The sequence below is a fragment of the Tiliqua scincoides genome, chromosome 5, assembly GCF_035046505.1.
Source record: "Tiliqua scincoides isolate rTilSci1 chromosome 5, rTilSci1.hap2, whole genome shotgun sequence".
In the NCBI taxonomy this organism is placed as follows: domain Eukaryota; kingdom Metazoa; phylum Chordata; class Lepidosauria; order Squamata; family Scincidae; genus Tiliqua; species Tiliqua scincoides.
Genome location: NC_089825.1, coordinates 66,451,445 through 66,476,351, shown reverse-complemented (window position 1 = coordinate 66,476,351; position 24,907 = coordinate 66,451,445). Strand labels below are relative to the sequence as shown.

At 43.4% G+C, this 24,907-nt stretch overlaps 1 protein-coding gene and 1 pseudogene across 1 annotated transcript in view; both read right to left on the bottom strand.

Annotated features, from left to right (window-relative positions):
* The window catches only part of ABCA13 (ATP binding cassette subfamily A member 13), a 256,616-nt gene that overhangs the window by 4,435 nt on the left and 227,274 nt on the right, over positions 1-24,907 (bottom strand). Inside the window, exons 50-54 of the mRNA XM_066629193.1 lie at positions 22,278-22,412; positions 13,424-13,527; positions 12,158-12,250; positions 3,476-3,581; positions 846-983 (exon numbers count right to left, since the gene is read on the bottom strand). Of these exons, the coding sequence (XP_066485290.1) occupies positions 846-983; positions 3,476-3,581; positions 12,158-12,250; positions 13,424-13,527; positions 22,278-22,412 (576 nt within the window). The remainder of the gene's footprint in view (positions 1-845; positions 984-3,475; positions 3,582-12,157; positions 12,251-13,423; positions 13,528-22,277; positions 22,413-24,907) is intronic.
* Positions 24,037-24,153, bottom strand: LOC136655147 (5S ribosomal RNA; annotated as a pseudogene).

The following is a 24,907-nucleotide window of genomic DNA, read 5'->3' as shown; positions in this document are numbered from 1 at the left end:
AGTAAAGAAGGCCAATTCTATGCTTGGGATCATTAGGAAGGGTATTGAGAACAAAACGGCTAGTATTATAATGCTGTTGTACAAATCGATGGTAAGGCCACACCTGGAGTATTGTGTCCAGTTCTGGTCGCCGCATCTCAAAAAAGACATAGTGGAAATGGAAAAGGTGCAAAAGAGAGTGACTAAGATGATTACGGGACTGGGGCACCTACCTTATGAGGAAAGGCTACAGCGTTTGGGCCTCTTCATCCTAGAAAAGAGACGCCTGAGGGGGGACATGATTGAGACATACAAAATTATGCAGGGGATGGACAGAGTGGATAGGGAGATGCTCTTTACACTCTCACATAATACCAGAACCAGGGGACATCCACTAAAATTGAGTGTTGGGCGGGTTAGGACAGACAAAAGAAAATATTTCTTTACTCAGCGTGTGGTCGGTCTGTGGAACTCCTTGCCACAGGATGTGGTGCTGGCGTCTAGCCTAGATGCCTTTAAAAGGGGATTGGACAAGTTTCTGGAGGAAAAATCCATTACAAGCCATGATGTGTATGCGCAACCTCCTGATTTTAGAAATGGGTTATATCAGAATGCCAGATGCAAGGGAGGGCACCAGGATGAGGTCTCTTGTTATCTGGTGTGCTCCCTGGGGCATTTGGTGGGCCGCTGTGAGATACAGGAAGCTGGACTAGATGGGTCTATGGCCTGATCCAGTGGGGCTGTTCTTATGTTCTTATGTTCTTATGTTCTTATGTTCTAAGTGGGAATTTTCTCAGTTAAAACATTACAACTTCAGCTATGTAGAATCCGCGTTGCAATGCAAGCAAAGGAAAAGGAGTTCATACCTGTTCTAAAGTGGTTTGGGTAATGGAGTAATGTTTCATTTGCAAGGAGGCTTTGTTGCTCTCTAAAACCTCGAAAAGGTCTGCTAAGCAGCCCCATCTTTGTGGCACATGATATTCCAACAAATTAAGGCGTTGCCCCTGAAAGCGAAAACAAGCAATCAGAGCAAATTCTGTCAGGTATTGCTCTGTGTTTTCTAACATCATCAGAAGAGTAATGAAAAGCAGTAAAAAATGCAACACTATTAAGAAGAATATCATCAAACAATTCAAAACAGACTTTAACCATTTCTAACTTTCAGAAAAAAGTGAGAGAACTACTAGTTCACTTAAGCAAGGTAAGATTCTTCAATGCGCATTCAGACAAATGTTTCTAACTTTTTTTGTTGCTACTGAAAACCTGTAGCTAATTATGTACAGTCAATTCTCATTATCTGCCAAGGCTAGGTTCCTGGAAACCCTAGTGCAGTGTTTCTCAAACTGTGGGTTGGGACCCACTAGGTGGGTTGCAAGCCAATTTCAGGTGGGTCCCATTCATTTCAATATTTTATTTTTAATATATTAGACTTGATGATACCATGGTCGGTGACTGCATTTGGGGAAATGTTATAGATCTGTACTTTTAACAAGCTACTGTGTATATTCTTTTAAAAATGATAGCCAATGTGGCTTACTCCTGGGTAAGTGCGGGTAGGATTGCAGCCTATGACTGCTAAAAATTTCCAGCTTGATGATGTCACTTCCGGTCATGACATCACTTCCAGTGGGTCCTGATAGATTCTCATTCTAAAAAGTGGGTCCCGATGCTAAATGTGTGAGAACCACTGCCCCAGTGGATAGCAAATGCACAGTGTCAGGGTGCCCTCCTACCTGCCAGACCCAAACTTACCTTGTGAGGGGGCCAAGGAGACACAAAGGGAAGGCAGCTTGGCCAGGCAAGAGGGAGAGCCATCCGGCGCAGGCAAGTCTGCCTGACAGCCTCCCACATCCCCAGCTTGTGGGGAGAGCACCTGCTGTCAGGGCACCTCTCCCTGACTGGAGAAGATGGGAGCTCAGAAGGACCTGACCCAGTAAGAGGTCAGGGTGGAGGGAGAGTCAAGTGGGGTAACACCAGGAAGAGAGGCCCTGGGCGGGGTCCCTTTTATGCCTTCCCCAGTAAGGAAGGGGTGGGGCTGGAGAAGGAAGCAGCCTATATAATTGACAGGAGGCCCATGATGAGGGCAGAAAGCTAGAACTGGGGAGGGAGAAGGCTGTGTCTCCAACAGCTCCTGCCTAGGTCTAAAGGGCTATGCCAGGGATGAGGACTAGGGTGACTTAACCCCCTCCCCCTGAGCCAACCTGAGGTCTCCTGAAGGGCCCCAAACAGGGACCATCCCCAAGCAGAAGCTGCCTTCACCCCCAGCCCGCCAGATACCCCTACATGCAGATAATTGATCCTATGGAATCCATGGGGTTAGCTACAAGGGCTAACCTTGGGAGGAAGGGGTACCTTCCCTGACATCAGGAAAATCCAGCACAGACCCTCAGGTAGCCAGCAGAGTGCAGCAGGAAGTGCCAAAATATCTATGAATGCTGCAGAGACCTTCAGGAGGCTGCAGGGACCTACAGAACGGCACCAGCCACCAGCACAGACCCCTTCAAAATGACAGGCAGTAGCTTCCCCCTGTCATTTTAAAGGGGTCCACGCTGGTCACAGGTGTCATTCTGAAGGTCCCTGCAGCCTCCAGAAGGTCTTTGCACAGCAGATAAGGAGAGAACAAATGTGCAGATAATGAGAGAAGATATCAATTCTGCCCCTCACAGCTAAGCAAATTTGCAGATCATGAATTTGCACATAAAGAGAACTGACTGTACATACTTTCATTTTTTCATACTTCCGTTGTGTTTCATTGGCTTCTACAAAGCTGTTGCGGGGGAGTTTTGAAAAATTCCCCCCCCTCAACAAAACAAAACTTATGCCATTGTTTCCACCCTTAATACCACATGCACACTCTTGGCTGCTCCACAAGCTTCCAAACATTTTAACTTCACAGAAACTAGAACAGAACCTTAGATTTACAAGCGTAATAACAAGTGATTCTTCCTGACTGAAAAAGATGTTAACTCTGGAAGAAATATAGGGATGGAGATTCATAAATTCTGTGGGTTTGCTACACTCCTGCAGCATTCACATAGCTCTGCTTGTACTTCCTACCGGATGGAATTCTGGGTCTTCTGCTACATAAGATGAATGGGGGGGAGGGGGTAATGGATGATTATGATTGTTTTATTTTATTGTTTTCTGTTTGTTTGTTGTTGTTTATCTCTTTTATCTATGCCAATCAAGGTCTTATGTAAGTATGTACTTTCTACCACACTTCTAAACTCTACCAGTACTGCCCAACAAAGACTTTCTTGCCCAACCACACAATTATCACGCATGTTTCCTAATTACCAATTCATCCAACAATACACCTGAGTTTGAGAACATTTATACATAGTCTAAAGAGAGAGCAATTAGATGGCTGCAGCCTAATCCTCACTGCCTTGTTTAGTTTCCCTGGTTTTCAGGCTCTACTGTACAGGGATTTCAACTAGCATAATAATGCAGAATGCAGGAAAGGGGGAAAAATAAATCAACAACCCAGTCAGACCTTGAAAAGTGTTCCAGGAAAATGAAATTGCAGGCATTCTATGATGGCGCTTGGACAGATAGCATCTTTGTGTAGCCACACTTTGACCGAATAGCCGTTGCCAAACCTGAGTCCGTTGACCAGCGGCACAGATCCAGATTTAGATGCAAAAAGGGAAAAGAAACGCTTGGTTATATTTGCTTTTCCATGAAACATTGTATCAAGTGATGACCATCGCTCGTGTGTAACAGTATTGTTAAGTCTCCTGAAACGTTCAAGAGAGTTCTAAAAAAGGGGGGGGGGATATTTACTGCATACCAGTACCATGTCCACCTAAAAGTAGGAATGTGTATAGAAATGTAGCCAGAAAGACAAGCTGCACCCGGATGGCCAAGCCACGTCAGTTTTCCTTCCAATCCAATGTTGCACCAAAGCCGCCCTGTATAAGCTGCTTGGAAACCCATGAAGATATGAGCACACAAGGATACCTTGTACTGAGTTAGATCACTGGTCCATCTACTCTCTATGCTGCAGCTGTAGCTTTCCAAGCTTCCAGACAGGCATTTTTCCTAGCACTATCTTGAGATGCCAGGGATTGAACCTGGGATCTTCTGCATGCAGGACACAAGCCAATGCATGCCTACTCAGAGATATGCCTCATTTAATTTAATGGGACTTACTCCCATTACTTTCCATAACAGTCCAGTCAGATGTGTATGAATGAACTATGTGGGCAAGACCAACAATGTGTTAGGAGACTATAAATGTCCATCTTTTCTTGAGCTTTGTGATATGAATACATTGTGTATTAAGACACCTGGGAGAGAGAGCCAAAACACAGCAGTCTCCATAGCAGTGACTGGCTGGTGACAATTTGCTACCCTATAACCGATCTGTAATTACATCTTTTAAATGCATAACATTGTTTCTACAGAAATGCAAAGATGGATAGAGTTATAATTCTCTGCAGAGCTTTTTCGTCCCCTGCAGAGCAATTTCCGTACCACACCAAGATATCATATGTTAGGACACTCTCAATGGTGCAACGATAGTAAGACACAAGCAGCTGCTGTGACAAATTTAACCTCCCAAGCTTCCTCAGAAAATATAACTGCTTTTGTGCCTTTTTTATCAACATGCTGGTGTTAATAGTCCATGAGAGGTCCTCTGTGATGTCAATACCTAGGAATTTGAAACTAGCAACCCTCTCCACCGCCTCACCATTTATGCATAATGGTGTGTGTACATCCCTCTTTTTCCGGAAGTCAATTATAAGTTCTTTAGTTTTTTTGATGTTAAGCGAGAGATTATTTTCTTTGCACCACAATAACAACTCCTGTACCTCCTTCCTATAAGCAGTCTCATCATTCCCACTAACAAGTCCCACCACTGTAGTATCGTCTGCAAATTTTATAATTTCATTGGTGTTATGTGATGGGGTACAATCATGTATACAGGGAATAGAGGAAGGGGTCGGAAATTGCTCTGCAGGGGACAAAAAAGCTCTGCAGAGAATTATTAAGATCGTGCAGCACATCATCAACCTTCATCTACCAGCTTTGGAGGACATCTATACATCTCACTGTCTGCAGAAGTCACATAGTATTCCGAGAGACCCCTTCCATCCGGCTCATAAGTTCTTTGAACTGTTGCCTTTGGGTAGACGATACAGAACTATTAGAGCAGCACCACACGATTCCTGAACAGTTTTTATCCCACAGCCATAATTACGTTGAATGAGGCGATATAGTTGTTACCATGCTCCTGGGCATTATGGTCTGTTATGCTGTTTTTATATTATAATGCATGTTGTATAGAATGTGTGTATAGAATGAGTGTGTAGAGTGTGATTGTTGGAATTGTTGTATATATTTATGCTTGTATCTCAAAGGTGCATAAATTTCATTGTGCTGTAGCACAATGACAATAAAGTCACTACTACTAACCAGGGTGTTCTATTTAGATGAGAATCAAGCTGAGGCAGCCTTTACAAGAGATCATTAATTCTTTTCAGTTTTCTGGCATCCGTGCACATAATCCCTTACAGTTTGCAAATTACAGTTTGCAAATACTGGTTTAGGGGAGATGTTCAGCAATCTCATAAAATGAAACTGGTGTATGCTGTTGAGTTTCCCAGGCAAATGAATCAAAATCCCGATTAGCAGAAGACGTGATGTCTCTGTGGCTTTTGAAATAATTCCTAATTTTAAGATGGCACAAATATCAACAAGGATACAACTGAAAGCTTTTCAAATTGAAAAGAGTCTTTTCAGACTAGCCAAATTTCATCTTCCCCACACCTTGAATGCATAATTTTGTTCATTAAGCAGGCTTTTCATACATGGCAGGCTAAAACATTTCCCCTCACTATAATAATCAGGCAAGCTGTTTTCTGCAGTCATCCCAAGCAAGCGAGGAAATTAAACTGACCATGTTTCCCCTTTCAAATATTTTCCTCTCTAACTCAGCTGATGTAATTACTGAAAAGAGCCAAAATCAAATTACACAGAAATATGTTCTGGCTTCATTTGGACTGCTGGAATCTAGTCTTTAAATACCCTGCAGGCCAGAGTTAGACCAGGCGGGAAACATTATTGCTAAAGCAACATAAGCTGAACCCTGGCACCTCTTTAACATCCATCTGTTGCAAGAGAATCATTGCACAGAACCAAGGCAGAAGTAAAAACTAAAAGACAAAAAATGAACGTTACTCAAAGACACGGCCAGCCTTAGGATCTGTGGGGCCCCAGGTTCACAGCTAAGGTCTGTAAAATCTTAGAGGTAGAAATAAAATTTAGTATAGACTTTATATCTCTATGGTAGAATGGAAAGCCATCAAAATATATGCTTAAAAAGTGCATGTGAGTTATTGGACTAAGTGGATCTAAGCACATTTTAATATAAAACTGCATACAAGTAAGTCTACAAGCAAAATAAATGAAATGTGTTGATAACCTTTAAAAAGTAAATAGTTACAAAACCACTTGTTTTAGTGACTGTGAAATGATTTTGTAAAATATTAATTCTATTTTTTTTTGTGCCCTTAGGCACAGGGCTCAACTGGAAGCAATTGGTCCAACTGGCTTATAGCTGGCCCTGCTCAAAGACCTTAAGAATTCAGGGAATTGCAATGGATGGGAAAGGAGCCAGTCACCTAACTATTTTCAAAAGATCCTTGTGGTGAGCTAAATTCTAATACAAAAAAATAAATAACAGATATGGGACACCTCATAGGCTGGTATGTGTTTCAACATATATAGGCAGCTCCTCTTTGCTGGCACAAAGGGGTTGCTCACCAGAAGTTCACAAAAAGAGCATGTTTGTGGTTCGAAACTTTTAAAACTCTGGTTTTCTCTACGAGTCCTCATCATGATTGCACATGTATTCTCGGGGTGGACCTTGCCATGAAATGACCTGAAACAGTCGCACAGAGCAGCATGCTTGGAAGAGTGGGTGACTAGATTGGCCACCGTCCATCTTTCCACCACCCTCCCGAAGCTGCTGCTCCACTGGGTGATCCTCTCGCAACCAGTTGGGAGGAAGTCAGGAGTACAGCAACACTGCTGGAAGGTGAAGGGGGAAAAAAATACTGCCATGGCTCCAGATCACCTCTCCCCCTCACTTACAAAGCACCAAGTAGGCAGGGACAGATGATTTGGAGTCCACCCACCTTCTCTTCCCCTCTTCCTTTTACTTACAAAGGACATTGTGTGCAGCCTCCCTGCTTTGTACTGCTTCAGTTTGCAAGGAGCAGTGGATGATGGGTTGTCAGCACCCCTGGCTCCTCTTCATTTCAAACAGAAGCAATGCCCAGCAGGGAGGCTGCATGCCACACACTTTGTAAGTAAGAGCATGGGAGACAGGAGAGTGCCCAATCCTTTTGCTTTAGCAGAAGTGGCACTGCTGAAAAGGCAGCCCATGTGATAATTGGGCTCTCCCATATTTGGAAAATATGATGATTTGCACATTCTTATGTTCTTAGGTTCTTATTTTCTCTTCTGTCATTTGCAGCTAATAAGTTCCTAAATGAGACACAGTGCTTATTTCTGACATTTGCTTAATGATGTAGTTCCTGCTTAATGACAGCACGTAAGAACATGAGAACAGCCCCACTGGATCAGGCCATAGGCCCATCTACTCCAGCTTCCTGTATCTCACAGCGGCCCACCAAATGCCCCACGGAGCACACCAGATAACAAGAGACCTCATCCTGGTGCCCTCCCTTGCATCTGACATAGCCCATTTCTAAAATCAGGAGGTGGCACATACACATCATGGCTTGTAACCAGTGATGGATTTTTCCTCCAGAAATTTGTCCAATCCCCTTTTAAAGACATCTAGGCCTGATGCCATCACCACATCCTGTGGCAAGGAGTTCCACAGACCAACTACACGCTGAGGAAATATTTTCTTTTGTCTGTCCTAACTCTCTCAATACTCAATTTTATTGGATGTCCCCTGGTTCTGGTGTTGTGTGAGAGGGAAAAGAGCATCTCTCTATCCACTCTATCCTTCCTGGTCATCTATCACACTTGGCCATTAGCAGGGGCCAAGAATTCTATTTGGCTCACTGTATGAAAGGAGTTCATACTCCTTCCATACTCCAGGAAAGGATATTCCCGGTTTCTAGCACCTGTGGTGAACACCTATCAGCAACACTGCCATATCCTCCTCTTGTTCACCCCCATCTATTCTACATTGAGAAGATGTTGCTGTATAGCTACTGAAAAGAGGTTTCCAGAACTACTGTAAAAATGTTGCAATGAGTTGGGGGCATGCTTTGGTCGAGTAAAGAATCTAATATTTTATTTGTGCATATAATCAGAAGATCATTTGATATTAGACCTAATATTAGATCTTCTGATGTCCTCTGTGCTATTTGTGACAATTCTGTTTTCATGAAGGAAATAATATGTATATTCCCATTTCTGCCATGAGGTCTCATGTACCTCATCTCCTGTTATAGAACCAGAAAGCCCTAATAGGAAAACAAAATTATTCTCGCATATATAACACAGACACAGGGAGTTGGTCCAAACTGAATGCTTTGCTAATAATTCATCCTGATGTTATGTGCTACGGTGGCAAGGAAATGCATCCTATTCTGTTTTTAATCAACTTTTTGTTATTGTTATAGATGGCAGCAAATAGTTAACCAGCTTGACAATATCTGTTTCACTTCACCTCTTACAAATGGATTCATTGTTGTTTGCAAGGGAAGTTGTTTCTCTCGTTGCTTCCATGCCGACTTCAAGGGCAGGCTTTGCTTGTGGGCCGTGAGGTTCATGTTCAATATTGCAAGGGTTGAATCAATAAAATTAATCAAGCACAAATTTAGAGGAGAACATTTGTTCCAGCTCTGCTTGATAAGGTGTGCTTTGCCACGCTCACACCATGTGGGACTCGTCGCCACCACAGCTAACGTGCTCACATTTTTAGCCTCTATATTGTTCATCCCAGTGCGATGTGTTACTTCCAAGAAACAAGAATAGGTTTATACACAGTGGTACATTTTTCATAATGCCTTTTTTTTTATAGTGTATGCAAATTTTAAATTGCTAGCAGGCTGATGATTTCGTTTGAGTTTGCATTTTAAAGTTTTGATTGATCCAGTGGTCACAGTCATATGTCATGTATGAAGAAATGTATCAACATGTTAATCTTGCTACGCAAATGATTTCTTCCTTGACGTGCCATGAACATTCTCCACTTGCAGCTTCTATCTGGAGATAGTGCATATTTGTCTTTAGGGAAAAGTGTTCAAGATTATCAGGCTTGGGTTATTATGGACTATTTCAGTGAGAAAAAGAGTGGTGGCACTCAATGCACAAGTCCTTTTACATCCATTGGAAACTGCAGAAAATAGGTCCCATAAGGCATGCTTCTTAATGGGGAACATGCTGTAATTTTTAGACAGTTGTAAGGATAATGGGCACCAATGTCCTTTGGCACAGTCCAGTTTATACTGCCTTAGGGATATATCGTAATATGTAGCCGTGTCTGCTAATGGATTTCACTTAGTTCTGTGCCTCCAGTGGGGAATATGATGTGACTTTAAGCCATTGGATTCTTATGCGAATGCTTGTGTATCTGGTCACTCCTTTAAAAAAATTTAAAGCACAACGTACTATAATGATCCAAGTTTGCATGGAACTCTATGAGTAGCTGAGGCCTATGCACATGGAAGTTGGAATCATTCATGGAAATTAAGGAAGGAGTTTTGCACATCTCTAGATTTCAAGCTGCATTCTAGAGAATACTGAAAGGAATAATTCAGTCTTGCTTGAGCAGGCATAGCATGATTTTGCAGACCAGCAAGGTGCATGGAGCATAAGGGAAAAGATTGGTGAAAGACAGGGAGAAAACTGAAATATAAGGATGGAATGGGGACTGTGCATGTCTGTGTTAGAAATGTGAAAGAAACATAAGTAGAAGGAGGAAAAAAGATAATGAAAGCTAAATTTCAAAGATGAATGGTTGTGATGTGGTGCCCCCCCCGCCCCGAACATATATAGCTTCTGCTATCCAAATAATCTGGGGCAGACAATCCAATAGTCCTTTAGAATGTAATTGTGATAAATCCGATAGGCTAAATTCAATCACTGAACTGTGAAATAGAAGGAAGCTTGCCTCTTCAACAACCTTAGCAAGTCACTAATACACAGTGTCGCTGTGATGGCCTGTCTAATACCCATTGAAGGCTGAAAGCAAAACAATGAATACTCAGGTCAGGCCCCTACCAGAGGTGCATTAAGATGATTACGGGGCTGGGGCACCTTCCTTATGAGGAAAGGCTACGGCGTTTGGGCCTCTTCAGCCTAGAAAAGAGACGCTTGAGGGGGGACATGATTGAGACATACAAAATTATGCAGGGGATGGACAGAGTGGATAGGGAGATGCTCTTTACACTCTCACATAATACCAGAACCAGGGGACATCCACTAAAATTGAGTGTTGGGCGGGTTAGGACAGACAAAAGAAAATATTTCTTTACTCAGCGCGTGGTCGGTCTGTGGAACTCCTTGCCACAGGATGTGGTGCTGGCGTGTAACCTAGACGCCTTTAAAAGGGGATTGGACGAGTTTCTGGAGGAAAAATCCATTATGGGGTACAAGCCATGATGTGTATGCGCAACCTCCTGATTTTAGAAATGGGTTAAGTCAGAATGCCAGATGTAGGGGAGAGCACCAGGATGACGTCTCTTGTTATCTGGTGTGCTCCCTGGGGCATTTGGTGGGCCGCTGTGAGATACAGGAAGCTGGACTAGATGGGCCTATGGCCTGATCCAGTGGGGCTGTTCTTATGTTATGTTCTTATGTTCTTATGTGCACATTGGACAGCCTCAACAACAGAAATACAGTGTCTGTGATATTAAAATACAAGTTAATTTCAGTTCTAGCCATGCCCCAGCATCCCTTGCCAAAGTGGAGTGTAGCAGTGGCACATAGCCACTGTCATTCTGAAAAGATTAGAAACCCATAAAATGGTAACGTTTATGAAGCATTTCGGTGTTTGTGTTCAGTGTTCTATAGCCCAGGTGGCAGCCATGAACACATGTGGCCTAACACAAGGGGTAAGAAAGGTTAAATGAGGTATTGGCCATGTGGAGCTCTTGCAGCACAATCCTAGGCATGTCTACTCAGAAGTAAGTCTCATTATATCCAATGGGGCTTATGCACAGAAAAGTGTGTATAGGATTTCAGCTTTACAGAGATAAGGGCCTTTTGGAAATTTGGCATCCGACAGTGGCGGGATGGTGTTCCGCTCCCTCCAGAGACCACTCAGGAAACATAATTTCTGGCAGGGATAGAAACGTTATCAAGGCAAGCCCAAGATCTGCTACTTTCTAAAGCAGTGGTTCTCAAACCTGTGGGTCGTGACCCACCTGCTTGTGTAACAATGCCCCATTCCCTTTAAGGGGCGGGGGGAGGGGGAAAGCAGCAAAGAGATCCCCAGGATTGTGTCCCTGTGGGGGGGGAGGGGCGCTATTTTTTAACAAACCATACATGCTCCCAGGGTCCAGGGGGTGTGGGGAGCCCCGCGGAGCACTTACAGGGCTCCCCGCGGCTTCTTAACAGTGAAAGTTCCAAGCGCAATTAAACAGGTTTCAACCCCTGGACCCTGGGAGCACGTATGGTTTGTTAAAAAATAGCCCCCCTTCTTCCCGCAGGGGCGCGGATCCTGGGGATCGCTTTGCTGCCCCTGCCCCTGCCCCGCAAAGACTTACCCCGGGAGTAAATCTCCTGGGAAGTTTGAAAACCACTGTTCTAAAGGATTCTGGACCTGCCAGAGGAGAAAATATGCCAAACTTGATAATATTTTCAAGATATGGGAAAAGACGGTTATCATGGGGGCGCACTCTTTCAGCAGTGCCATTTCTGCCATGGCATCACTTTGCAGGTCAGCAGCTGAGAGCAGTAGATAGTGGTGCCGGATGATAGTGGAGAGTAGTTGACAGTGGCCTTATGTTTGACATCCCTGGTATACTTAGAATCATAGCCTTATTTTCAGCCATTCCTCTGTCCAGTAAAAGCAAGAACTGGAATGAACTTCATACAAATTCAAAAGCGAATTCTGAAATCTTGCTGCACATTGTAAGTTCTCAGTAAGTTCACTTTATAAAGACACAAGTGAGATCTGTTTTTCAAAGCAGGCTGGGCCAAAGTGGAGTGCAGCGTATTAAATTACTGAGTTACACAATACCTGTTTTTAATGTGTTGAGGAGAACCAAGACACTTGAAGCTGCCATTGACCATAATAGCCAGCCGTGTGCAGAGGGCTTCACACTCTTCCATGCTACATGAAAGAAAGTCCAAAAAACAACAGACAGGAGGGAAGAAAGAGATTAATAACCAAGTCTAATTAAAATGTTAGAGAGTCTGTCTAATGGATGAAATGGGAATGTAACCCTTGGCTCCTAGTTCCATGATTCAAAGACAGAGGCCAAAAGGTTTTTTGTAATTACAAGCTGACAGCTGGCAGAGTCCTATAAAAATGAATGGCCATTTCCATCTCCAGTTCCAGATGGAAAGGTTCAGCCACATTACAAGAGCATGGCTATTACTACACACATATCTATTAACTTCCCTGTTGGCAGACTCAGCTGAGATGCTGCACCTCGACTCAGTCCTAAAGGTCGGAATTTTGGTAGGACTGTGGAAGAAAATTGCCACTGCTGCCAAGCGTGATATAACAATCCTGATGGAGAAAGCTATTACTTAGAATCAGAAGGAGATGGGAACATGGTGATAAGAGTCCTGAAGAGCAGATTAGACTGTTCCACACAGTCAACTGTCGTTTTTATTAATGCTTCCCAAATAAAAAATTACATTCAAGAAGAAAAGTAGCACATCAGGGAAAAGGTGATATTCATGCCCCTTCCCAGCTATGCTTGTTATCTATTTCCAGGGAGCTAGTTATCTACATGGGAGTACATTCAAAATGAGATACGGCTCCCACCCCCACTTGCAGCCTGAACTGGCACAGTCCATTCTACTTCCTTGGGACTCAACAGCCTCAATAACCAATAAAGCCAAACTACATATAGCAGACACAAACAGCTACCAGATCTATTGGATCTTCCTAAGACATTACTGCATACCCTTGATAAGTCAAATTATTGCTTGCAAATTGCCGCGGGCCAATGGCCGTAGCCCCAGCAAATCTTATGGGTGCAGCATCATGGGATGTTGCCACAGTTCCGCAATCACTCTCTGGTGATGTGGGATGCAATGAGGTGAGTGGTGACCCAGTTGCAATAACAAGGTCTTGTTCTGCATCATCATGGGGTTCAAAAGTTTCATGAGATTTTGGATAATGACAGAGAATATGCATGGAATGGAGGGGAATACAAATATGCAGACTGAGGAAGCTTCTCCTAGAGCTCTGCTGGAGGTGGCAAGCAAATCCTGGGGAACAATAAGTTGTAACAGCTGATAGGAAAAAAAATATATATATATATAATTATACCTGTGTGAGGTCAGAACAGCAGCACAACCATCCTGCACCTCCTTCATGATAGTTTTCCAGAGGTACCTCTTTGAACAGGGATCCATTCCAGAGCTCGGCTCATCCTACATAAGCAAGAAACAAAAGAGGGAGAAGGAACAGCACAACATCCAAATTAGAGAAACTGTTAACATGCTTTTAGAGTGTGAATTGGTTCTTTCTAATTGACACTGAGTATACAGTATACAACTCTTTGTCTGATGGCCATGTTTACCACTAGAAAAATTGCAGAGAAAAATCTTTCTCTACTCAATGACTAGAGGTCCTCCTGGAACAAGCTTTCCACTTAGGCAACCAAGGTAGTTTCAGTTCCAAAATTGGGAGAGGAGCCAGATTGAAAAGGTTCCAGATAAAACAGCTTCATCTAGGAAAACCTGGAGCTTGGTTGTCACAACACAGTCAAGGATCATTCTTGCCCAAAGACAGAATATTTTTCATTCTGATTGTGTACATAATTGCTCAAGTCAGAAGGGTACAATGATGGCTTTTTCCAGTAGTGGGCATTCGACTGCTTCTTTTAACACTGATATTGAATTACCCCTCCCATGAAGAGGCATTAATAACCTCTGCCACTCTGGAAAAAAAATGTCCTGGCTTAGCTACTACATGAGCCATGTGGGGCAAGGGTGAAGTCAACCATGTAGTCAAACCTACACCACCAAGAATCCTGTCCACATCCTTAGGTGAACAAGCTGAAATGTAACTGCACAAACAGAACAACAGACACCTAGGACCCAATCCGACAATCACAGCCGGGCCTGGTGAACAAGGAGAAAAAGGATTTAGCTGGCCAAGATCAACCGTCATCTGTCCCACTTTCCTTATTCTCTTGTGACATAGGAGCCCCCCTCAATTAGCAGTTACTGCAAACCATTTTTTTAGCTATCAAGATTCAAGCTTTAGTACCTTATGCAGAGTCTTGATGATTTTAACATACCAGATCTGAATCAAATGTTGGTGAACATAAAATGTTAGCTCATGACTATCAAGGCTCCATTTTTCTTCCAGAATGGTGATACAGCTACTTACTTATGTACATGGTTCTGCCTTTTGCCTATGGGGAACTAAGGGGGTTCTCTCTTCTTCCGAGAGAAAAAGCACTATGCATTTGAATATGTTGGTGGGCTTTCCTTTTTTTATTTTGGTGACCATATTTTCTAGGAAACAGGTCTTTTGAGCTTTATGTGCAGTCAGCATTTTGCAGATCTATGCAAGCATTGTGTCAAAAACTGCAATTACAGAGTAAGTTTACAAGGATTTATTTTTGCCAGGGTGCTATACCTCCATGGTTCTCAATGCAATTTTTCTCCGCACACAAAAATTACTTATGCTATTTGTTCACTGTCAGCAAATGATGACGGAGGGTCTATGGCAATTGAGGCTGGTCATAGAATTGTTGGGTTTTGTCTTCTTGTTTTTCAATCCCTCCATCCATCCAGGAAGAAATTGCTTGAGAGTAAGGTTAGTCACTCATTTGTGACACACACTGGCCATTCATGAACTATGTTTGCTAAGCATAGAGGTATTGCATATTATTTTGAAAGTGCTGAGGACATGGAAAACAATGTAGTCATTAGGACTGTAGCACGGTATGGCTAAACTAGCAGAGATGGCATGGACTATTTTGTGGCACTCTTGGACAGAGGCAGGAAGGCCTGGCTATGAATTAGAAGCAATTCTATTGTCTCTGTATTCCAGGACTACTGCTACTAAGTAAACTGGACCACAGATGCACAACTTTTAGCTCACCAATCTACAGAGTGCATCCTATAGTTTTGCCAACCATTTTCTGAAAGGCTCCACTGCCTTTAATAGCTGCCTAACATGCAAAAATGTAGCAGATTTCTCTCCTAGCACCAGTGGTGTTGCTAGGGGGGTGCGGGCCATACCGGGTGACATGCTAGGGGAGTTGACGCACCCTGGGGGGTGACATGCTAAAATTGCACCCACCCACACCATCATCACAATGTCCATCACCTGGGGCATTGCCCCGTCCACTGCATGGGGTGACGCGCAGGCCTCCTGCACCATGAGACACGAATCCTAGTGACACCACTGCCTAGCACTGAGATAAAGTTGCATGCCTGCCCCCTAGGGAGCCTTAAAATTACATGTTTAGGGCTGTCTCCAGGAGGATAGGACCTGACTGGACATGGTATTCATCCTGTGATTTAGGATGAATACCCTAATAATTCTGTAAACTAGGAATTAGGCATACTTGGAAAGCCACATATAAAAAAGAGAGAGGAGGTGCATAATGGAAGTTGCTTCTGTTTTCTGACAGCTGCATTGGAAAGAAAAACCCTCTGGTGTCAGGTGAACTCATTGTCCTGAGGAAGAACAGCATGGAGTGCAGAAGGAAAGTCCAAGGAGCCCAGCTGAATTCCATTGAGGTTATAGGGATATTATGGGTGAGGCTCTTCACTTCCTGGTAGGAAATTGCCACTTCTATTGTTTCATTTGGGAAAGACATGAAAAGATCAATGCTTAAAGAGGGCAAACAAGAGCCTGCCAGCTAGCTGTGCCCTTTGGCTTCCCCAGCCACCCCCATGCCCAACACATGTCTGCAGAGAGCATTTGTCCCCACATTCTGGAACCTTGGCTACTCTCCCTGTGTTCAGCACCAGCTCTCTTAAGACAACTTGGAGACACTGGAGGATGTGGGCTGGGTGTGTGTCAGCATGGGAGTGTAGCTAGCCAGTATACTGCCATTTTCCCTGTCCTTGCTTGTTGGTCCTCCACAGAGAACTATTGCCTGAATAGGGTCACAGGGACAAGTGTCACCTCTTAAATGTCTGTGTTAAATGCAATGGAGTCAAAGGGAACTTCATCTGTAACTACACTGCATATCTTATGGAGAAGGGGAAGTAGTTTTCCATGACACAGTCTTCTCAACTTCACAAACTACGATTTCTTCCCTGATGATTTAGCACAAAAGTGGACACTTTTAGGGACCAATCCTATCTTGTGCTGGAACAGGCAAGCCAAGAGGCTTGCGCTGTATCCAGCGCAGGAAAGGTGCCCCAAGTGGCTCTTCTCCTTACCTCCAGGTAAGCCACTGCAGCCCCTATGAATCTCCTCAGACTTGTGCCACCTGAGGTGGCACAAGTCCGAGGAGAGCGGAGCAGCTTGAAGCTGCTCCGCGCTGCTCAGGGAATGGGGCAGGGATCCAGCAGAACTGCCAGGTCCCAGCCCTGCCTCCTGCTCCCTGCCCGCCCATCCCTGGGGCTGCCCACTGTCCACCCTCCCCCCGCCCTGGAACGCCTCCCGCTCGCCTCCTCCCCACCCACCCCAGAGTCTTGCATTGGCCACGCTTGGTTGACACAAGGCTCAGTGCCTCCATCAGCGTGGAGAATTAAGTCAGCCTCCGCAGGCTGGCATGCCTCTGCACGCTGGCCTAGCCAACTCACAAGGAGGCACGAACGAGCTTTACGGCATGTTTGCAACCCTCCTGGGCAGGCGGAAGGGACTTGCACTGGCCCAAGGGCGCCTCAAGATTGCGCCCTTATTTGACTTCTGCGTGCCTCTCCCTTTAACATTCCTTTACAGTGTACAATCCCTGAAAATTCATCTTTCAACCTATTAAGTCAATTTAAGTTTAAAGGATGGAGGGGGTCTGCTTCCAAAATGCAAGGTGGGGAAGGGAAGGATTCCATTTGAGACCGCCTATGTGATGTGGTTGCTTTCTCAGCAAGAGACAAATTGAATGGGCCACTTGCTTCATGACAGGCTGCCATAAATCGATTAGCAGGCAGCTGGAGCATCTTCTGCTATCAAGGGAGGCTTTGATTTGGGAGGCTAACCTCCCCTTGGGCTAATTCATCCAGGTCAGCTGGCCTTACTGTAGTAAGAAAAAGCATCTGAGCCCTAAAGTGGGTCAGCAGTACAGGGTGGGATGAAGCAAAGTCAGACTCTCCCCCAAAAATGTCAGAAACAAGGCACAACAAGCACATTGATCCTGGCAAAGTCCACATACATGAGGTTGTTCACATATTGTCATTCTAAGAAGGGAATGCACATTTTCTAGAGTTTCCACTTTAGCTGTTTTGGAATTCTGAAGAAGTAAATGGGCTCCCTGTTGGTAAAGGGACAATCCCATTCCATCTTGTGGACTCAGTTAAATTCAACTATTTTTCCACCATCATAAAATTTTGCGTCCATTCTGAAGTTTGGGTCCTGCCACACCCGTAGTTTCACTTTCAGGTGCATATGACAGGTCCTGAATGCCTCCCCTTTAGGACCACTAACCCTCTGTGAGCCAGAGCCCCTCCTTTTCCCCCCTTCCCTAGCAGGTCCAGCCTTAAGACAATTTGGCCAAATTGGGCTCCCTGTCACCTTGCTCTGAATCTTTCGTGCCTTGGCATCACAAGGAGAGCAGGAGGAGCAGATCATTGCCACTGGATGGCCCTCCCATCTGTCCACCACTGGGTCCAATTGGCTTGAAATCCCCCCCAAAGAAGTTGGTGGTGACACAACTGCTGGGTGCCTCACTGCTGCCACTTATTCTGATGAGTAGGGGCCTCTGCAGGGTCCCCCCCCACCGCAAAAATGTCTTGCATTGGGCCCCACAGCTCCTATGGCCAGCCGAACTCTCCCCCATATTTATTTACTTATACCCCACTTTTCATTCATGATTGGTTCTCAAAGTGAATTTAAAATTTAAAATCCCTGAGAAGACACAATATAAGTAAATGAGGGTATGTGTATGGTGAAGAGAAAAGATGGGGTGGTTTCCAGCACTCTAAATCAGGATCATGCCCCCTCTTGCATTTTGAATTGCTAGTGCTGTCAGTTGCTGGATGACAGCAGAGGACGCATGTTGGATGTTAGACCACTGCTGTCATCCCCAACCTTCCTGGTTGCTGCTTAGCTGTTTTGCCCTGTCTAATAATAAGGGCTTCCCTCTCGGAAGTGTGCCCCAGAATAAAGCATCTAGTACGTGGCAGCACACTTCACCTTCCTCAAGAGGGATCTAGCAATTGTTAGGGGTTGGTGGAACTTAGCTGATGATGGTTACAAGAGTTGGGCCTCTCAATAAGAACTTCCATTATGCCTTTTTCATTTCACGGCACACTGACAAGGCGCTAAAATTGTCAAGGCACACCATCAGTTTTTGGACAATTGTCAAGAAACATGGTGCTGCTGGCAGGGGGCTCACATCCCCCAATGGCCCTACTAATAAATGAACCTCCCCAAACTCCCACAGCACACCTGCAGACCATTTGTGGCACACTAATGTGCTGTGGCACACTGGATGAAAAATTCTGCACCTGGAATACTGTGCCTGAAGTGCCTCAGGATCCATGAAAATACTGTTTTTTTCTGGAAAGCAGAATGTCAGCATCCTGGGCATCAGGAAGGCTGGGAAACCACATTTCCCAGGGATCCTGATGTCCCCTTTAAAGACTTAGAATGCCTGGAATTTGGGGGGAATTCTAGCCCCCAGGACATTGGCAGAACAGTGTTGTAGAGCATATTGGAAGCCTTGCAGCAAGTCCTCTCCATCCCTGCAGCCTAATACATTTGGAAAGGAACAGAGAAGACATGACTGAAGTGGAGTAATTGATGGCACCAAGCAAGCCTATTATGAACAAAGCCGCAAGCTGGGAGGAACTGTGTCCAGTTCAGAAAGGGGGGGATAGAATATGTATTCTGAGCTCCCACCATTCCAAAGCGTAATGCCAGCAGCACTTCCCCCCAACAGGCAGAAGAGGCTGCAAATGATTTCTGGTATTGGCTTAGTTGGTATTGGCTTTGCTTTCCCTCTGTGTTCGCATCCTAGGTATAGACGGTAGCAGCAAATAGCTGTTTTAAAGATGGATCACTCAAGCAATGGTTCCCTTTGTCTACTGAGAAAACAGCTACTGCCAGAGTAAGCAGGGTGATGTGTTACTTTGTCTGTTGTGGTCATTGGTGGAATGACATGGGTTTCAAAAAAACTGTTGCCAATTTGAATAAAAGAGAGTTCACACCACAAGTAATGTCTATCACAAGGGCCTTAAATTTCTCCTGAGGTCTTCAATTTCTCTTTATGAAGTGCCTGAGAAGAGGGTCAGAACATTGGAGCTTGCTTATAATCACCCTTTAGGTATATACACACTCCCCCCATTATAGGCGGGGAATTAAATACCTCAAGATTCACACATTCTTTGTTTTCTAATCTTTCAGCATAGCCCAGGGGTGCCCAAACCCCGGCTCTGGGGCCACTTGCAGCCCTTGAGGCCTCTCAATGCGGCCCTCAGGGAGCCCCCAGTCTCCAATGAGCCTCTGGCCCTCTGCAGATTTGTTGGAGCCCACACTGGCCTGACGCAACTGCTCTCAGTGTGAGGGCAAATGTTTGACCTCTCGCATGAGCTGTGGGGCGAGGGCTCCCTCCACTGCTTACTGTTTCACATCTGTGATGCAGCGGCAGCAAAGGAAAGGCCAGCCTTGCTTTGTGCAAGGCCTTTTATAGGTCTTGAGCTATTGCAAGACCTTCATTCATTCATATATGTTCATCTTTAATATATGCATTTATGTAAACTTATGTAAATTTATTCAAATTGTAAATGTAAATTAACTCTTTTCTTTCCCGGCCCGGGCACAGTGTCAGAGAGATGATGTGGCCCTCCTGCCAAAAACTTTGGACACCCCTGGCATAGCCCAAAGGAAAGAGTTATACTGGAGTTAGGAGACAGAGATTCAGGTATAACCTCTGCTATGGATTTTGTGTGTCTCTGGGCAAGGTTCTCTCAGCCTTGTTCTTAACTGGTAAAACGAGACTATGACCTACCTCGTAGGATTATTGTGAAGACAAAGACAGTAAATAAAGCATGCAACAAATTGAAAATGCTTATATATAGACAATACATTGTACCAACAGCTAAGTAGGCATTTGGGGCCTTCTCAAGATTGGTAAAGATATGTTTGTCCCAGAAGACTTTTGGACAATAAAGGGGTTGGGTCCATTGGCTGTTCCTCTGAAATCTCTGACTTCTGCCTAATTGAATTGGATGCTATCCTGTTGTTTTGGTAATTTAAAAAAAATTTTTTTCAGATGCTTTATTGTTAGGCTGTAAACTGCCAGAGACTGAGAACATATGCTTGTAGACTCTAGTAGGAAATAAATTCTAAAATCAATATTTTTTTGTTAGCATATGCTTCTTTCAAAACAATTTTTCCATGGACATGAACTAAAGTATCCAATGGGCAGAATTATATGCCTTAAAAATCCTTAGGATGATGTACAGATAAAACTTAAACAGTGATTTATTAGTAGTGGTATCTAAAGCAGACAAATTTTTTTTAAATCACTTCATAGTAAATCAATCGCTGTAGAATGCACATTTTGCTGGAGAAAATATAATTACTTCATTTTAGGCTTGCTAAACATAGAATATAGAGCTAGATAATTAAGTGGGGTGGGGGGAAGAACATGAATGGATTTGCAACCATCACGCTCCCTTTTCTAGGGTAGTTAGCAGATCAATTTAAATGGTCCATAATCAGTGAGGTTCATAGCCAGACATCTGAACATCAACCTTGGGCCAGTTTGGCCAATACTCTTTCTGGTTGCTGATAAATTGGCCCCACATGATCAAAACATGCACATTCATTGTGCATGTTCATTCTGGCCCCTCTCCTTTCATGTGATTTTCTTCAGGTGAGTGGAAAAGTGCTGTCTAGTAGCAAGAGTATTGGCCAAACTAGTCCATGTTGAGTATTTCAGATCTTTACTTTCTACCATTGCTTTTTCACTGTGAAAAAGGATTTACAGCCCCATCCTATGCATGTTTACTCAGAAGTAAGCCCCACTGAAATAAATTGGACTTACTCCCCGGTGAGTGGATTGCAGACTTGCTTTTAATTGGGATTATTGCCATTTTATTCCTTTTATTGCACTCTGGATTGCTTTATTGTGTGATTTTATTTCTAAATAAATAAAACATTTGATCCAGATAAAATTGATTGATTTATGAGGACCTTTTGGGTTTTGGTTCTTTATGCTGTGGGGAGGGGGGGGGTGGCAAATCAATGCACTAGATTCTGCACTGCATCTAAAGAAACCCAAAGACATTGAAGCATTGGGAGAAAGCTAGAGTACACCGGTAAAAGTGTAGTTCCTGCCAAAAATGATAGCCATGCATTTAGTTCCCTCTCTTCTTCCTCAGCACCCAACCAAATTTGCTGCATGTCATGATGTCACAATGCAAGCAAGTGCCATTAGGCATTGCAGAGGGAAGGGGGGGGAAAGAAAGACAGATGATAGCTACCTGTTGGCCATCACATCCAATATGGTCTTTAGACAATATTAAGGCTGTTGGTATTTCTTTTTAAAACTGATTCTTAATACTGCATGCTTACACTGATGATACAGAGTTTTGGGGGTGATTTTTGGGGGTGGGTTGGTGAGTGGGTGGCTCTTTGTGTTCATTCCACATGAATGAAATTACCCAACTGTGTTCTTAGCAAATGTGTTCTTCTATGCAGATGGTATGGCTAGCTGTCAGAAAGGGTGCATGAAGAAAATGGCCTCATGTTACAAGATTGTAAACTACTATCCTCAGGTTTTTAGAATTCCTGCTTATAAAGAAAGGTGTTTTCTATACTGATTTGATGTCCAGACTTACCTGCAATACATGTATTAGTCATACAACACAACCTGTGACACAGAAGCTCACCTAGAAATACAAGCTTGGAATGTTGATCCACAGTTTATTTTTGTTTCATTTATAACCGAACAGCATTTTTTAATTCATTCACTTCTGAAATTTAAAAAAAAAAAAATGTCCTTGCACACTCTTCATAAGCCACAGTAAAAATCTAGTCTACTTACCAAGAGAAGGATATGGGGTTTGCCAACTAAAGCCAAGGCTGTAGAAAGCTTCCTTTTGGTCCCACCGCTATATGTCCTCACTAGCTTGTCTGCATCTGCATCCAGGTATAATTGACCAACTAGGTCTTCAGCCACCTGCAAGAAAGAATTTGCATTGCATTCTTAATGAGGTGACCAGGGGAGAGGGAGTCATATTCTTTTTCCTTGCAACAACAGATAGCTGGGTCCTAAGTGAATTAAGATGATCCATCTCATCCATCCCAATTTTGTTTTGAGAACTGAGCGTGGGAGGCTCTTCTTGCCCCTCCCAATTTCTGCAAACAACTTATGTAAGGGAGTCCAGAATGGAACTCTTATGTAAGTCTGGGAGTGCCTCCAGCTAGATGCCACATTGTATTTAATGTTATGATTTCCTCTTTTTATTCCAATTAATATATATAGTATAAAACTAACATTTATCACTGTAGTCCAGCCTTTTTCTGAGGAGGTCAGGAGGTATCTCATGTAATCTTCCCATTAGCTTTGCAAAGCTGATTAGACTGAGTTACACTGACTAACTTAACTGAGTTGAGTTTTTGAATCTAGGTCTCTGCAGGCCAGTATACTATCCATTATATCATGCTGACTCTCAGTTCAGTTCATTTACTTTTGTAACATAATGATTTAAAACTCAACAAATAGCCACTGCAATGTGTTAATAAAAAGCGTCCTGCTGATAAGAAATGCTCTGTTTTCATATCCTATCCAGCTAGCTGTTCTTTGGGAGTACGAGATGCAATTTCACATTTATTTCGGCTGCTTAAACTCTTCCTGCTGATAGCTCTACTAGTGAAAGCTTGAACCTCCTGGAAGTTATAACTTTAATATATTAAATCTACTTATGGAATCAATTCAAACTGTAAGTCATCTTCTTTTAACAAATTTACTGAGGGAGGAGACAAATGAACAGCTATTATTCTGCATTTCAAATTCAAACAACTTGTGCTATATTGCAAAGAAAGTATCCTTATTTTTTGCTGATAAACTATTTTAATGGTAAAAACTCAGGATGTGTTCACACATTATATGATTCTTGTGATAGTTGTAATTATCCATTTGATTACCTGAGATTTGAATCTGCTGGTATCACTCATCACAGGATGAGTCATCACGGATCATTACCAAAAATGAGAGCTAAATTGGAAGGTGCCAAAGGGTAATGATCTGTGGTGACTCACCACATGAGGGATGGTGTCAGCAGTTTTTAATGTGTTCATTCAAATTCAGGGTCCTGTTTTTTAAACAACCACAAATATAGAATCATCATACAGCAGATCTCTACAACATAAGACCTACCAAAACAAGCACAGCCAACCTGTCCTATATTATGGCATGCCTTATTTTGGTTATCCTAGGCAACAGGAAAAATAGGAAGTGTGTGAAGCAGACTGGTGGTCTCATGATGGGTCATAAATTGTGCAGGCCCCGTCTGTGCATTAGATATAAAAACCCTATCTTCAAACAGTGATTTTTAACCACTGTGTTGTGGCACATTGGTGTGCTGTCAATGGTCCATGGGTGTGCTGTGGGAGTTTGGGGGAGGGTCATTTGTTAGAATGGCCATTGGGGAATGTGAATCCCCCATCAGTAGAGTGGTGTTCCTGGTCAATTGTCAAAAAACTGATGTTGTGCCTTGACAATTTTAGCACCTTGTTAGTGTGCTGTGATATGGAAAAGGTTGAAAATTGGTTGGTTGGCAACCTCAAAAGACTATGGTATAAGCCTACAGCACCCGGTATTCCCAGGCAGTCTCCCATCCAAGTACTAACCAGGCCTGACCCTGCTTAGCTTCCGAGATCAGACAAGATCGGGCATGTGCAGGGTAACAGTTGAAAATTGCTACCCTAAAAATACCATATTGACAGAGGGGACCATTGTAACCCTTGAAGAGCTGAAACATAATAGAGGTTGTGCCTCATGATTCACTGGGGTTCCATTCCAAAATCCTCAGTGGTTTAAACTAAAATCAGTGGATACCAAATCAGTGGAAAAATAGCTTTAAAGACCCACTTCTGGGTTTCTTGCTCCTCCATTGTTGCCCCAGAATGCATTGGTATAGATGCTATACCATGAATGATGGAATCTAATGAAATGAAATCATTCCATTAGATTCCATTATTCACCGAATAAGTGGCTGAATGCAGTATAGCGTCTATAAACCAATGCATCTGGAGCAACAATGGAGGAGCAAGAAATGTGAAACTGGTTCTTTAAAGCTATCTTTAAGCTCAAGAAGCTTGCAACCAGTGTGGTTTAACAGTGCAAAGGTAGGAAATGGGATTTGGTCACTTTTCCCCCTTGTTACAAGGCATATAAAGGTGGACCCCCGGTAATAGGTGGTGAGTCAAATCAGTGGATACCAAATCAGTGGATAACAAGTCATGACCTATAACCTTACAAAGGAAGCTAGCAACAGAATGCCATTTTGCTCAGGAGCTACAAGTCATTTCCAGCTGCTTAAAAGTATAGCCTCCTGGTTTTGCTGTAGCATGCTGAACCCTGCATCATAGTTTATGGCCTTTGACCTCAACACAAGACTCATTGATGCATTAAAGGATCTTATTGCACTGTCTGGGAATCATCACTGCAAA